The 15,502-nt window shown below is 37.4% G+C and overlaps 1 protein-coding gene across 1 annotated transcript in view; it reads left to right on the plus strand.

Moving 5' to 3' along the window:
* PRDM6 (PR/SET domain 6) overlaps window positions 1–14,589 on the plus strand; it is a 105,853-nt gene extending 91,264 nt beyond the window's left edge. Inside the window, exons 6-7 of the mRNA XM_044446493.1 lie at window positions 8,221–8,397; window positions 13,864–14,589. Coding sequence (XP_044302428.1) covers window positions 8,221–8,397; window positions 13,864–13,978 — 292 coding nt within the window. The 3' untranslated portion in view covers window positions 13,979–14,589. The remainder of the gene's footprint in view (window positions 1–8,220; window positions 8,398–13,863) is intronic.
* The last annotated feature ends 913 nt before the right edge of the window (window positions 14,590–15,502 follow it).

Below are 15,502 nucleotides of genomic sequence, written 5' to 3' on the forward strand. Positions count from 1 at the left end.
CTCCTGGAGGAAGGTTTTCATCTCTGCTGTCACAGTTGGCAAAAGACCCTAGCATTTTGCAGGTGCATTTCAGTGGGGAATCTTACTAGAAGCAAAAAAAAGTGTCCATTTCCATTCTTTGTTATGACTTACCCCTGTTTTTTTTGTTTTTGTTTTTGGCCGGAGCACTGTTGAATTTCAGTAGTGAGCAGTAGTAGAGGCCACGGGGGTATGTGGCCTATGGGCCATGAGTTGCCCACACCTAGTTTGATGACACTTTTTATAACATCTGAAGGATTATTTCTCTTATCTCTAATCTGTCATTGCTGGTAGCAGTAGCCTGATGGTTACTAGTTTGACTTTGACACGTGAGATTCCATTCCCATACATCATTTCATCACACATGGTTTATAAAATTCTTAAATTTTTCTGATATCACAAGAACAATAAGGTGTACTGTGATGAAGCAGCAGAGGATACAGAAGGGGGCACAGTTATCTTGCATCCAAACTCTACCTCTCTGTCATTTCTAAAATAAACAGTAGGCCAGAGAAGAGAAGGTGTTCCATTATTTAAACAGATTTTTTTAAAAAAGCTGCAGTCCTTTGCATGTTAACCTTACGTGTGAGTACATATACACACAGCATGTATATTCTGCCTGCCTACCTGTGTTTCAAATTACATTTATGCTCTGAGAAAGCTATAATGACAGCCACTCTGAAGATACATTGAAATGGTGTCCTCAAAATTCATATAAGTCCCCACTTTATTTGCTTACTGTATTTATATCCTGCCTTTTTCCTGCAAGGAACTCAAGGCAGCTTACTCATCCTCACCATTTGATGCTCACAATAATCCTGTGAGATAGGCTAGGCTGGCAGTACATTACTGGCCCAGAGTTACCCAGGGAGTCCGAGTCCAGCACTCTTACCACTATGCCACACTGGCTATCATGATTATTCAGGTTGCATTTCTACAAGCAGCATTTTAATTATGAAATCTTAGAACAGAGCTATGGTGGGGGCGGGGGGCTGGGCCTATGCCTGACAGGAGTATGTGCTCATCTTCACTGTGGTGTCATAAGCAGTAGCAAGCAGGTGCCCAGAATCCTTGCTCACACAGGGCAGCTCCATATAGCAAACTACAAAAGATACACGTAACAAGAGGAAAACGTGGCTTCACCATGACCAAAGAAAACCACTGCTAGGCAGGAAAAGGTATTTGTATAACATGCTGAGCATGAAGTGTGCGTTTTTTTCTGTGGTAAAATATATAATCTGGAAAGGGTTCTTTTTGCTATTTTCAGGGCAAATTGTATTTGTTCATATTTGGTTTTACTTCTTGTTTCAGCATGGTAACTATTCACAAATAAATGATTGGGTTTTGCAGAATAAAAATTAATCATGTTGATTTGTCTTTTAAAAAAAGAGATTAATTGGTTTTATTTAGGGACTTGTTTATTGCAGTAGCAGTTAAAAATAGATAACCAGAGGCTAATAAATGTTAATGATCCCACTCACTCTAAGAAAATCAATTGGTCATGATTACAGCACATCTCCCTGTATTGTTTTTTACTAAAAGAATTTAATACTAAGAATATGTTGAAAAGTAATTCTCTTTTGTCATATTTGTTTTATTATTGCCAGATGTCAGTTTGATAAATACTTTCAGCCCGTAAACAGTCCTGTTGAGCAAAGAATAAAACTAAAAACTAAAAAAAATTAAAATCTCTTGTCTTCCAGTAATGGTAGTTGCTGTGGAATAATTATTATTGTGTTTATTTGAAATAAAGGATTTTACATGTAAAATAATTATTTAACATGTATAAAATAAAATAATTTATTTCAATGTATGTACACAATATTTGGGGTGCGATCCTGTGCCTATATAGACAGGGGGAAAAAGACTTACAACTTCCAGCATTCCCTCATCAGCATATCTAATTGGGGAATGCTGAGAGTAGTAAGCCTTTTTTTCTTCATGTAAACAGAAACAGGATCGTGCCTTAAAGGACAGAGATAGTTTCTAGCTTCAGTGAGTTATATCTAGTGTTAGTCTGATTTGTCCCATTCAATTTTCATTCCCATTGTCCCATTCAGGGTCTGTTATAGATATAACCAAGTGGAACATTATTATTAATTAATTACAAGTGTTGCCAGTAGTGGTTGCACAACAATTAATACAAGCAACCTTCATTTTAGGGCTAAGCAACCTGGAGCCCTGCAGATGTTTTAGACTGCAGTTCCTTTAAGTCCCAGCTAACATAGCCAGAGGTCAGAGCTAACATACTAGACAAGGTAATGCTACTAGAAACTTCTAAATGGCAAGACTGAAAACCCAAATTTATAGCTTTGGCTTGCTTTAAGTCTTTAAGAGTGTATTCCGGTTGTTGTAAACTGTCCCAAGATGCTAGTAACGGGACGGTCTATGTCTAAAAGCTTTAAATAAATAAATTCCTATGCATGTCTATTGTTAATTGTTGTAATTCTTGTAAGCTATCCTGGGATGATTTTCGTATAGGACAGGGTCGAAATATTTTAATTAAATAAATAAATAGAAAAGGTTTTTGATGGAAAATGCTAGGTGCTGTTGAACATTTCTATCTGTAAGCATAAGCAGGGTTGTGACCCCCAGTCTTTGACTACTTGGAGCTCTGCATAAAATGGGGTCATGTCAATTGCTTTAGTGTTGAGGAATATGCTTTACATCTGTGATGACAAATCTACACTGTGCATTCCCAGTTTGTAAAATAAGGCAGGCAGGGTGTCTTGTGTAGTTATGTATGTCATTTTCTTTCAAGTGTACACTGGAACTGATTTTGGTGCAATGGAGAATAGTGCTTCATTGAGCAAACCATCCAGAGTCTCTCTCTCTCTCTCTCTCTCTCTCTCTCTCTCTCTCTTTTCAAAAAAGCTACAGAAGAACACTGGATGCTATTGCATATTTTTGCATAGGTCACACAAACATGCACAGAGGCTCTGTTCCAACAAAATTCCCAGATCTATATAGTTATCCTATGATGACCCATACAGATCCAATATCTTGTCAATCCTGCACCAGTGTAAATATTTACAGAACACAAATGCATGGGAGAGGCACTGCACATTGTTAACATGTTCGGAAGACACGATGGGGAAGCCTACATTTGTTAAGTCTATCTGGCTTTCTGCTTAAGCTTATTAGCCTGAACAATTGCATTTTTTCCTGAAGGCCAAGAGAAGAGGACGCTGCTGAATTTCCTCTAGTAAATCTTTTTAACTTTTTGAGACAACTTCACTAAAGGCTCTGATTTCAGGGATACTTCTGACATTTTTATTGCATGACTGTCCTGTTTCATTCACAGAAATTTACAGCAGGTCCAAATACTGCCATCTTGAACTCAGAACCATTCCATGCTTTCCCATCAGTTCTTCCATCTCATATCTCACCACTGAAAATGTGTTAAAGAAAAGCCAGAATGGTGGCATGATACTTTCTCATTAGTAGTACTATGAGTTAGGGTTAGAATCTTCTGGAAGCACACCGACCCTCTCATATATGTGCAGGAATTACTAGTACTAGTAATTACCAGCAGGACCTGTCTGGAAGCTCTTAATGGCTGAGCTCTTTATTCCTTAATAAAGTAAAGGAAATCCTGCTTTTCCCTTACTATATATATCAAATGGCCAGGGAACACAAGCCTGAAAAAGAGGAAGCATAATGCTTTAAATACTTATCTTGGTCACCATAATCCTTTGGAGAAAATTGTCTCCATTTACATTCAGACAATGGTAGGTTTTTTTGTTTTTTGTTTTTTTAAGGCTTACTAGGAAAGGTCAGGATCCATACCTAATACTTGGAGCTGAAGGCCTCAGATGAACTGACATCTATCAGCTTTAGAACTTTTTCTTTAAAAACTTGTTAGGTAACACTCATCAAAGATATTACAATGTAAGTAATTAAAATAATATAGTATTGAACTATTGACCAATGTTGGGCCATTAATCAAGCGACAAAATTCTATGATCAGTGCTCTGGAGCACTGTAAAATAATAGTATTGGTGATCAGTGATGCAAGTAGTCACAATTAAGCAGTTCAGTTGACAAATGAGGGAATATACTTTATTTTACACTTAATTGAATTGCTCTACATGCTTGGTCACCATTGTCTTCTTCCCTTTAGGTTTGGTTTCTAGCTATTCAGAGATATACATTTGTTAAGGAAAGAGAGAGCAATTAAGATTGGATTGTCCATTGGCTCAAAGACATTAAAAGAAATGTGCCTTGAGCTGTTCCTCAATACTAAAATCATTAATATGCCTAAAGATACATTCTTAATTTTCTAAAGACATTGATAGAAACTAAAAATGCATCTCACTATATTAGAAATGGTCAGGTGGGTAAAAATGCTGAAAAACTTGAGACTATTTAACCAATGGTGATGATGTTTCCACTGGAGAAATGAGGTATTTATCCATTGAAGATATATACTACATTTCAACCCTGCATATAAGTTTGATTATTGCTGGAGACGAACAGTTAGTAAAGCAGTTGGGATACACAGCCTTATTTGGGCTGCAGCCATAAAGAAAATGGAATTCAGCCAGAATAGACATTTTGAGTTTAGGAGAGTAATACATAGTTCATAGAACCTTAGAATTAAGAGGGGACCTTCCAACTCCTTTCTCCATGCATAATCTGCTGGAGCATTCTCAAAAGATAGCTGGCCAGCCTTTGATTCAATACCTTTAGTGAGGGAAAGTCATCCCTCTCACTCATAAGTGGTTTTCTTATTGAACTGAATTTACCATCAAATGTTTTTCATAAGATGCAACTGAACTCTACCCTCCTGTAACTTAAACCCATTAAATCCAGCCCTTTTCTCTGGAAATAGTAGAGAACAATTCATTGTCCTGTTTGACAGCTTTTCAGTATTTGAAGAGTATTATAATTTCCTTTCTCAGTACTTTTTTATGTTGCTTGATTTGGTATATCATATTCCCTTAAAGGTCCAAAATGCATCAGAACTTTATATTTTCTAGAACTAATACTTTACTCTGTGTATATTCTATATGCTTTATTGAATTTGCATTTATTTGAGCCCATGTTCTTCCATGGCTTTGAGACTGAGCGGGATTAACAGAGTACAGGAGCTGAGCACACATGATTGTTTATTATTTATATAGCACTGCCAATGTGTGTGGTAATTTACAGAACACAAAAGGACAAGTCTCTGTCTTCAGAGGCTTTGAATCTAATATATGACAGCAGAAGAAAGGAAGGAGAAGAATGTATGCATTTCTGTTACATGAAATGCATGTGTTCAGGCATGCATCACAATTCTAGGGTGACTTTACATATGCTGGAGTACAATTTGCATCTACCCTAGCAAGAAAAGCCAATAGGAAAGAATTATGGAAGCTTCAATATAATGAAATTTGGAAGGCCACATATTTCCCATGCCTATGCTGGCAAGTATGTGTATGTCTGCACCTTAAGGGAATGAAAACCAGTTCACACATCAGAGCAGAACACCCCATATGAATCCAGAAACCTCCATTTTGTTTCGCACATCTTTGATTTCCTAGCTTGCATCATTATGAACTCTGATTACAGTAAACTGTAATGTCATTTGAAAAAGAAAAACTAGCATTTTAGAATAAAACCATATGAGAAAGCCAGGGAAATATGTATTCAAATTGTGAGAATGTAGCTATGGGAAAGAAGAGAGGAAATTCTTATAGTGAATTTTAATTTTCTAAGTCTCTCCAGCTTGGGATGACACCACCTCCTGGAGCTTGCCAGCAAGTGTCCCATCTAAACATCCTCTCTTCAAGGAGGGGCACTGGCTTGTATCTCAGATCAGACTGGAAAAAACAAAATTCATTAGCAAAAGTGTCTCTTGAGTAGCAGAAAAAAACTATGCAAGTGACATATTTCAGACTATAACGCATACCCAAAGTAACTGTAATAAGTAGAAGTTAAGCAAAACTTTCAAAAGCTGACTACCATCCCATATACTGTATACAGTAATGGAAGAAGCCTCTAGACTACCATCAACTTAAATTTTCACTTTTTACTGATCACATTTTGTTTCCTATATTCCTAGCAGAGATAGAGACAGACTGAATGCTCTCTATGGGACTCAGAAAACTGAAATTCACTGAAAGATTTTCCTCTTTTCCCTGAGTCACAGTGAGGGCATTTTCCATGCCTGAGCTTCCAAGCATGACATGCTCTGCTATGACCTTCTGGAGCACATACTTCCCAAACACTGCTGCCAGAAAATTGTTCCTAGTGACTTTATGCTGTTTTACAAAGGTATATATGGAATTCTAGGTGGCAGCCCAACAAATCTCTTCAGTGGAACAGGGAAGAGAGAGGGAGACAAAAGAATTTTCCTAGATGGATAACAAATGTCAAACCAAGATAGAGACTGACAGAACCAGACTCAATCACTCTGCTCACTAGGCAAGCTCACTCTGGGAAGTACAACAGCTCCTCCCACTAGAGAGAAAATTTAGGTGTCCCTGTCCTCAAGCTCCCAGAGGAGGAAGAATGTAATACTGACTTCCTTGCAAAAAAATTAAGAAAAACCCTTGTTCTGGCTTTGCTGTGTCAAGCAAATCATTTTACTCAAACTAACTGGAAATACTTGGGGAAGTACAATTTGGTTACATTTTGGCTAAAGTTTAGTTCCATTCAAATTCAGAGATTACAGCTCCATGAGAACTGAGAGGATAAATATAGCATTATGTCATGTTTTGGAAACAGGTATATTGTAGCATACCTGGTTTAGTCTCCTGTGTGACTTTGTTAACTTTCTTTTATCCAACCTGTAATACTTAAACATTAAGAGTGAGTTACTTTGCTTGAATTATTTTCTGTACTGTTACATGTGACTGAGGAACCTTCCTTGACCACCCTGCATTCCAGGTCTCAAGACACAGAGTATATATGCACAGGCATAACATTTGAATGCTATATAGCATATAAACCGAGATTATGTGGTTAATTGCCAGATCCCACCTGGAATATCTCCTGGACATACAGATTTTATTTTACATGTGAATTTTCTCTTTAAACATTGCAATCTCACATAGGTACCAGGTTAGCAGACAAGAGGCATGTTCTTGTTTTTCTCCCAGCATAGGAATGCTATTAGGGGAGATTGCAGCACTAACAGACGCATTTCATATCCTGGCTTGCTCAGTTGCTTGACACAACTTAGCTGCTTGAGATTGTCAAATAGTCACATGAAGGCAAAACATTCACACACCTTGCTAAACTTAGTCTTCAATATTGCTGAGATCTTTCTTTGCAGATAATTTTCAATACACATTTACATTTAAGGGGATGGAATAGCAGCCTCATTCTGTTGCATATTTTTATTTGACATAATGGCAACTTTGTACATGTACTATGTGCAAGGCTGTGATGCTTGTTTGTATGCATGCTGTTTCTTACCATTCATACAACAGCACATCCAAAATGTGTGTATGAGACATGGAATGTGATCACAACAGTGATGCTGAAGACATTACTGAAAGAAGAGCATCATGGATATCAAAAGACAACAAGACAAAACCTACCCCAGCTTCTAACAAGTATATACTCCAAGTGTACTTTGTGGGTTTTTTATTTAATCTAAGCCTGAATGCCAAAAGAAATAAACATTTTCATGTTATACGAGATGTTTTATTTAGATATACTCTAAAACCTGTTGGAAAAGATGACACTAAGTTTGCACTCCTACTGAAACCATCCCCCATTCCTGTTTTTTAAGAATAAAAGATACTATGGTTCTACCATCTTGAATTCCTTTGAGTATATGCAGAAAACATATTCCACATCCTGAGAAGAATGAAAGACAGTAATGCTCATGTAGCATGGTTTTGTGAAGGCTTCATGCACTCCCATAGACATAGAAGCAGTAAAACAGGATTTATGGTTTGGATGTGGACTTCTTCTTCTCTTTTTAACTCTATCACAATATGTGATGGAGGGTGTGTCAGTTTTTCACAAGGGCCCTTTATGAAGTTGAGGATTTTTACAGTACATAGCAATATTTTTATTCCTTTTCACTATTTTTTTTAAAAAAAAGATGAGATAGAGTAATGTTAACTACTTCAGAAATCCCACTATTATATCCCCTTTTTGGAAATTAGCATTCAAAACTTGGCTGCACCACCCAAATTATTTTTTATATGCTTCAGTTAAAAAAAAAGTAGTGATCACATTGGGTGTTTCTATTTTCTGCAGGCCCTATCAGTGTGGACACTGCTCCCAATCCTTCTCCCAACCTTCAGAGCTACGGAACCACGTAGTCACTCATTCCAGTGACAGACCTTTCAAGTGTGGCTATTGCGGTCGTGCCTTTGCTGGTGCTACTACACTCAACAATCATATCCGGACACATACAGGGGAGAAGCCCTTTAAGTAAGTAATCAAAGGGATCAGATGAGGAGGAAAGGGATCAGACCACCCATGCTAAGTCAGTAATGGTACCAGCCCTTGGCATTGGTCCTCTTGGGATTCAATTTATGAATACCAGACTGACCCCACAATCTGTCAGGCATTGCTTCTGTGCAAGAACTTTTACATTTCAGTGGCATTTGTGCCAGATTGCATTGATTGCAAGCAACATTTAAAAAATCATAAGTAGACTACTAAGTGCATGCAATATCTTAGTGCAATTAGTCAAAAGTCCACTGGTGCGATTTTCTCCTTTGATGGCTTTTAGTAAGCCCTAACCCAGGATCCAGCAAAGAGGAGACAGGTGACACCACATCTCTGCAGAGTAGTTAGGACCATCAGGTAAATTCCAGAGAGCTCCCATGCTCAAATTCTAGGTGTCCAGCTATAAGTTCAATCAGCTGTGTTGGTGGAAGTGGCCTTACACAATTTTTTTTCCCATGTAAGACCCTTCCCATGTAAGCTCCTACTGGAAATGCAGCATAGACTCAGGAGACACTGCTGAATGTAGTAAGTTATGATATGGAGAGGGAATGGGGTATGTCCAAAAATTGGATGACAGGACCTTTTATGACCAGGGCTCTTCCTCTTGTGGTAGGCAGATCCTTGTTCCATGTTGTTTACTGATGCATAATCCCATCACTATCTTCTACTACATAGCCATAGTTGGTGATGTGGAATCTAAACTAAAATATATGGTCTGGATTTTAGCTACTTTGCAAGATTTTGGTTGATGGAGAATTCTTTAGTGCACTCTTCAGGCTAATTTGTAAGCAAAGTGTGATTATGTGTATCTTTGAACTAGTTTAGGTAAATCAGGTAACATTTAAAGATGATTAGTTTACTATACCCAGATCATCATATAAGTTCATGTCTAATTCTGCTCCTGATGTCATGAGAGTGTGTTGGGCACTAAGAATCTGCTAAAATGGAGTTACATTAGAGACAACAGTAAGTAATTGCTTGAGAATCTGTTTTTGTATTAGAGCCCAGTTGGGGGTCTAGCTACAAATACTATGTATAGAATGGGTTTGCCCTATGGATTCAGGAAAGATGCTATCATATTCTAGGCTGTAAAATATCAGTGATGTCCGTGCCATCCCCAGCATGGAACCATAGGAAAATAAACATTTTAGACACTGTAATCAATTTTACAGAGCATAAATGCATTCAGTTCTTAATAGCTGAAAGGCACTTTTTATGTGTGGAAAATCTAGTAAAATGTCACATACACAGTCCAATCCTTTAAACATTTTCTGTGCAGTAAGCCTCATTGATTTCAAAGAGACTTGCTTCCAAGTTTGTTTCTGTAATATTGCAACTTGAAGCTGCAATCCAGCATAGACTTACTAGATAGAAGAATGTGTTAAACAAACAGGATTTAGTTTGATGTGCATAGCCTGACCTGTTAATCTATATGCATGTGTAAATTAGCCGCTGTTGTGAATTTTATTGCCTAAGTTTAAGAATCTACCAAAAATAACTTCCAAATAAGGAAGCAATGTTTTACATAAAATTACTTGTTCCTCTGCTGTGACAGAGCTGGAGACGCAGAAAGGGGCCATTATGGGTCCCATAATGAGCCTCCATGTTTTGATGTTATTTGTTAAGCAGCTTGTACCTAGATAATTTAACAGGATATCTGCTACTGAGATGTATCAGAGATCTTTATGAACAAGATGGCTTATAGAAGTAATAGCTGCCAAGGTTCCTTAACTTCCATATATTGTGCTCTTTGATATCTTGCATCTAAGCATAAGGGAAATGGGGGTGAAGTCCAAATTTTTCAAAATCCTGCACAGTCAGAATTCAATTCAAATAAGGACTACTTAGAATGATACAATCTTGCCCTGTCAACAGATGGTGCCCACTGAGCCATTATGTTGGATTAATAGAGCCAATGGAAAGCAAAGCCAAAACCAGTGCCAGGAATCAGATTGATTTTATCTAGTTGCTGTGTAAATAGATTTTAGTAATTAATTGTAGAGGCTTCCAGGTCAAAATGGAAAATAGATTTCTTTTAATGTTAAGGTGTTACTTACGTGTAACCTTGTTGACTCCACTTACTTTCCCCCCTTAACATCCTGCTTTTGTCATGTATCCAATAAAGTTGCAATTTGCCCCATTACTACATGTTTGCCCTTTTACTTTGGTTCATTTTCATTTATTCTTCTGAAATATCTACAGTGCAGTTACATTAATAAAATAAACTGTTTTCCTAAAAAGAACTGCAGCCAGCCTATATCATTACATGCATGTGAATCACATTGATTTTGGTGTGGACTGTGCATGTAAAATGAATGCAGGATTGTTACCTATAGAATTCACCAATACCTGATATTTATACTGTAGTTTACTGTAAGGGCATTCATGCAATGAAAAACTAGCTCTGAAGGATTTTGATATGAATTACTTTTATAATACAAAATACAGGTAGTGCTTTGTATGACACCAAGTTCTTTATTGGACAAGTGAACACTCTTCTATGCCAGCTTAGAGAATTGTTTTACTAAAAGTAGATGTGAATAATACATACCTACAGCAACACATCATGCACATAATCATACATCAAGTATTCTGGTTACAATATCCTATGAGGGCCTTCCCAAAAGTGACAGCTTCCCCAGAAATAGCACAGGTATATTAGCATTTTTATTTTCTTAAATTTTAAAGCAAAATTGAATGTATCTGTTCTACAAACTTCCATGCATCATTGTAACATATTTGAATAGATATCAGTTCTTCACTTAGCTGTGAAGTCAATTTAGCAATGAGGGAAGCATTTAAGTCTGAACTATTTGGTGCTTACTATTGAAGTATTTCTAACCTGCCCTACATCAATTTATCTCAAAGTGGGGACAAATAAAAAAATGACAAAGCCAGTCTATTATAATCATCTGTGATCTAAGCAAACAAATGTAAAAGCTACTGTCCATAAAAATCAAAAGCTTGGGTAAGTTACTGGATTTTAATTTGGTTCTGAAATGAAACTAGTGTCTGTGCCAGCCAGGCCTCTAAAGGGTGGACATTCTGTAACTGGTGCACCACAGCAAAGAAGCCCTTCTCTCATGTTTCCATGTAATGTGCAGCTTTCAACTGTGGGATGCAGAGGAAAGTGCATTCAGCAGATCTCACTACCTAAGCAAGTATTTTACAGTGACTGGCATTATATATCAAGGTCTGGAGCCATTTATGGATTTTAAGGTATCACTGACAGACTGAAATCAGACTGGAAGTGTATTGGCAGTCAGTTGAAGTCCCTTTGAAACATCGAATTATATCATTTCTATAACCTGTTACCCACAGCAGTCTGGCTGCCACATTCTGCACTAGCTGCAGCTTCCATGTTGCCCTGCAGTACGATGTAGAGTAATCCACATGAAAGTTACCACTGCATAAACTAAGTGCTCCATAGAAACTCTTCAAAATACTGTTGGTATGGTAGTCACTTCATGCTGCAGTCATCATGCAGTAGCCATGACTTGTAAACAAGCTTTAACTCCTCCATCTTGAGGAAATTGTTAGCCATTTTATAGGACCCAAGTGTAACTATGATGTAAATAAAGTCATAGTGCTGTCCTGCTGAGTGTGATGAGTTGGTGCTTCTTGGTTTTAAAATAAGAAGGCAAGATGGTATTTGAATGCATAGTGTAGAATACCAGATAATTTCAAGGCCAAGTAGAGCTCAGTGTCTTACACTACATAAGCTAATCCTAGAACTGAATTGATTTCAAGGCCATGATAAAAAATAATAATCATAATTTGCAAGTTTGTCAAGCAATGAAAGGTAGTATATTTTGACACACTAATCCAGTAACTAATCAGTTTTCTAATAAACAATCAGCAATACACTAATGTGTCATCAGCATTTCAGGAACTCTGGAGAGAGGAAGATCTGCACATAGACGTTAATGAATACACCAAAAATCATTAGGTGATCAATACTTCTGAGTTATTTTCATTGAGCTGATAGGTCTGATACATTAGAGCTGACATTTTACATTTGTCAAGATCACAGTGCAGTTTTTAACAGTAGAGCAGGCTGCTAAAATATTCCAAGGGAGACAATCAAAGAAGCACAACTTAAATATGTTGACATTCTAGGCTGGAACTACGGATTAGATGAATGGCTGTGTAACATTCAGGTCATAGGTTCCTCAAACCATAATTTCCCTAAAAATATAATTAACTGATACTTTATAACATTCTGCAACTATGTCTACTTATAAATCTCTCTTTGATATGTTTGTAAAGAATGATTTCTTCATCTGTATAATGTTTACAATGGAAGAAAGACAAATACAGAGGGACAGAATCTCTTCATTTTGCAAAGGGATTTTCTTGGATAATAGGCAACATTCAGCACTAGTTAAAGCCAAGTGATTTTTGTTAATATTACATTAACACATTGATGCACTGTCTTCAAGAATCTTCTTTGTAAGCTCAGTTGTAATTAATGGATTCATTTCAGGAGGTCTTATCTAGAGCAAATTTTCTGTCATTTGTTTCCTGGCATATTTTCTGTTCTTTGTTACCTATATGCTCATGAGACATTCAACAGTCCTGGCATGTATTTACATAATTATAAAAAATATCACATATTGAAGCACTCAGGATTGGTGGAATATAACCTCATATGGAATCGGTACAGATGTCTCTTTCTGGACTATACAACATCCCCATTGTCCTTTCCCACAGAAGACCCTACATCTTAATTCATTATTTATTTTGCCATGTCATTTAAATCAACGGAGAAAAGGTGAAGTAGAAACAGGCTTAAAATGGCGGTGGAACAGTCACTGTTTAGCATTTGGTTTTTCCCATCAACTATTTCAGTACTGTATTCAATCCTGGATAGCATTAAACAACAACTGGCTCAACCACTCACCAGTTCTGCTAAAAGCCTTCTTCTTATAAACTTGGCTTTGTGGTAAGCACAGTCAGATGCAAGAGCTTTGTGTTGCTGCAGAACAACATGATTATTGCTTCATGGCTTCACAATTGTTCCAATAGGTAGGCATCCTGATTTTAAATTAGCAGGAGGTGAAATTCTATTTGTCATCAATTTCTCCAAGGGATTACAGAGCAGAAAACTGCAGACAAGCTGCTTCTTTGATGGCTCACTCCTAAAAATCTCTTTTTGTTCTTTATCTATTTGAACTGACAGTGATCAGAGCTGCAGCAGGACAGGCCTCTCTGGAGAAATCACCTTCCCCCTGTCTATTGACAGATTCCTCTGTTCTGAATCAGACAGGCCTTGTCCCATCATAGGCATCAAGGCCTTGGTAGTAGCCACCAATTAAACCTCTTGAGCCAGTAAAATCTGAAGCCACTTTTGAGTGTCTGTTCTGATTAGGCAGGATAAGACGAGGCCCCTTGGCCCCCCAGGAGCAGTTTCCTGGTCTCAATTTTCTCTCTTGCCTTCTCCAGGTGCGAGAGGTGTGAGAGGAGCTTCACACAAGCCACCCAGCTGAGTCGACACCAGAGGATGCCCAATGAGTGCAAGCCAATAACAGAGAGCACAGAATCAATTGAAGTGGATTAACTGATTGACTGGTTGGAATTAAACTGCAAGGAAAGTCATGATTAAATGTCACGGACACTTAAGCAAAACCAAAGATTTCCTCTGAGCAACTTTCAATCAGTCCCAGAAAACCAAGAGCAGTAATAAAATAAGTAAGATGTTAAGAGATATTGATCCTGGCATGGAAGTGAAACCAGGAAAGAGATTATTTATTTATGACTAGCAATGAGACTGTTTTCAATGGAGAAGAAACCTGGACCTGCTAGCATTTCTAACCTGCCCCCCAACCCCAATGTATTGCTTTATTTCTAAAAGTTTTTATAATTGTTATTTAATACCAAAGCAACCAAGATTGAGGGTTCTTCTGCCCATTACTATGACTACAAATGCACATGGACTTGTTTATTGTTGCACCTTCAGCATGACTCAGTGGACCTGGGTACACTCCTTCCTTATTGGGGTCTGTTGGGTTGTGTTGGTCTTGACTTGGCTGTAATAAAAAATTCTCTAAATGACCAGAGAGAGAAGGTGATCTAGGACCATCTTTGTCCTCCTCTGACTGAAGAACATTTCTTTTTCATGGTTTCAGGACTCACATTTTGTGCACTTTTTTGTATAAAAGTTTCCATTAGCCAACAGTGAATTGGCCTGGTGATCCCAGATTTGTTAAATAAACTTTGTGCTACACACACACTATATATATACACTATATATATATAGTGTGTGTGTGTGTGTGTGTGTGTGTGCACGTGCGTGTGTATATATGTAGATATATATGCTGTAAAATTCCAATAAGGGAAACATTTGAAATATGTAAATTTTTCAAATACAATTCTCTTTAATGAATGACACATATTATTCATAGGTGATTTATAATAGTTTCAGTGAAGCAGTGACACTGTTATCTAAAAATATCGTGCTTGAAAACATAAATGTTAAATGGTACAGCAAAAAGCAGTTTTACTTTGCTAGTAACATTAAAATTTTCATCAGCACCTAAACAGCATAGAAACAGCTTCACACAATATGGCGATCATGAAAGAGCAAATCTGTTCCAATTTCATAATATGCAACATTGGTAAATAACAGGCAATCTAGATATGGTTACTGATTGCATATTTATCTGTGCTCATTTCTGATTTTGTTACAATGACCCATTTTATTTGATTTTGTCTTAATTATCTCCTGACTCACAAATCTGGGCCCAGGAGTCTCATCATTTGGCTGATTTGATCTAATCTGTGCAGATTGCTCTCAAATGCTTTCTCTGTTTGCTGTAGTGCTGAGTACATAACACCGCACAGGAGTTGGAACAGTGATATGCAGCCCAATCCTGTAATATTCCATGGGACTTAGACCTAAGTGTGCCTAGGACTGAAGCTTTAAAATATGCCAGTGTTTAATTGATATTCAAGTATAGACGTAGTGCAACAGTACTAGATTATTGTAGAAACTAACCAGAGTTCAAAGGCTGGCAACAGGAATTGGCATTTAAGCTTGAGTGACTACTGCTTTTCCTAGCTCAAGATAATGAGTTGAATCTAA

This window comes from Varanus komodoensis, unplaced genomic scaffold (assembly GCF_004798865.1).
Source record: "Varanus komodoensis strain SLA01 unplaced genomic scaffold, ASM479886v1 scaffold5, whole genome shotgun sequence".
NCBI classification, from domain to species: domain Eukaryota; kingdom Metazoa; phylum Chordata; class Lepidosauria; order Squamata; family Varanidae; genus Varanus; species Varanus komodoensis.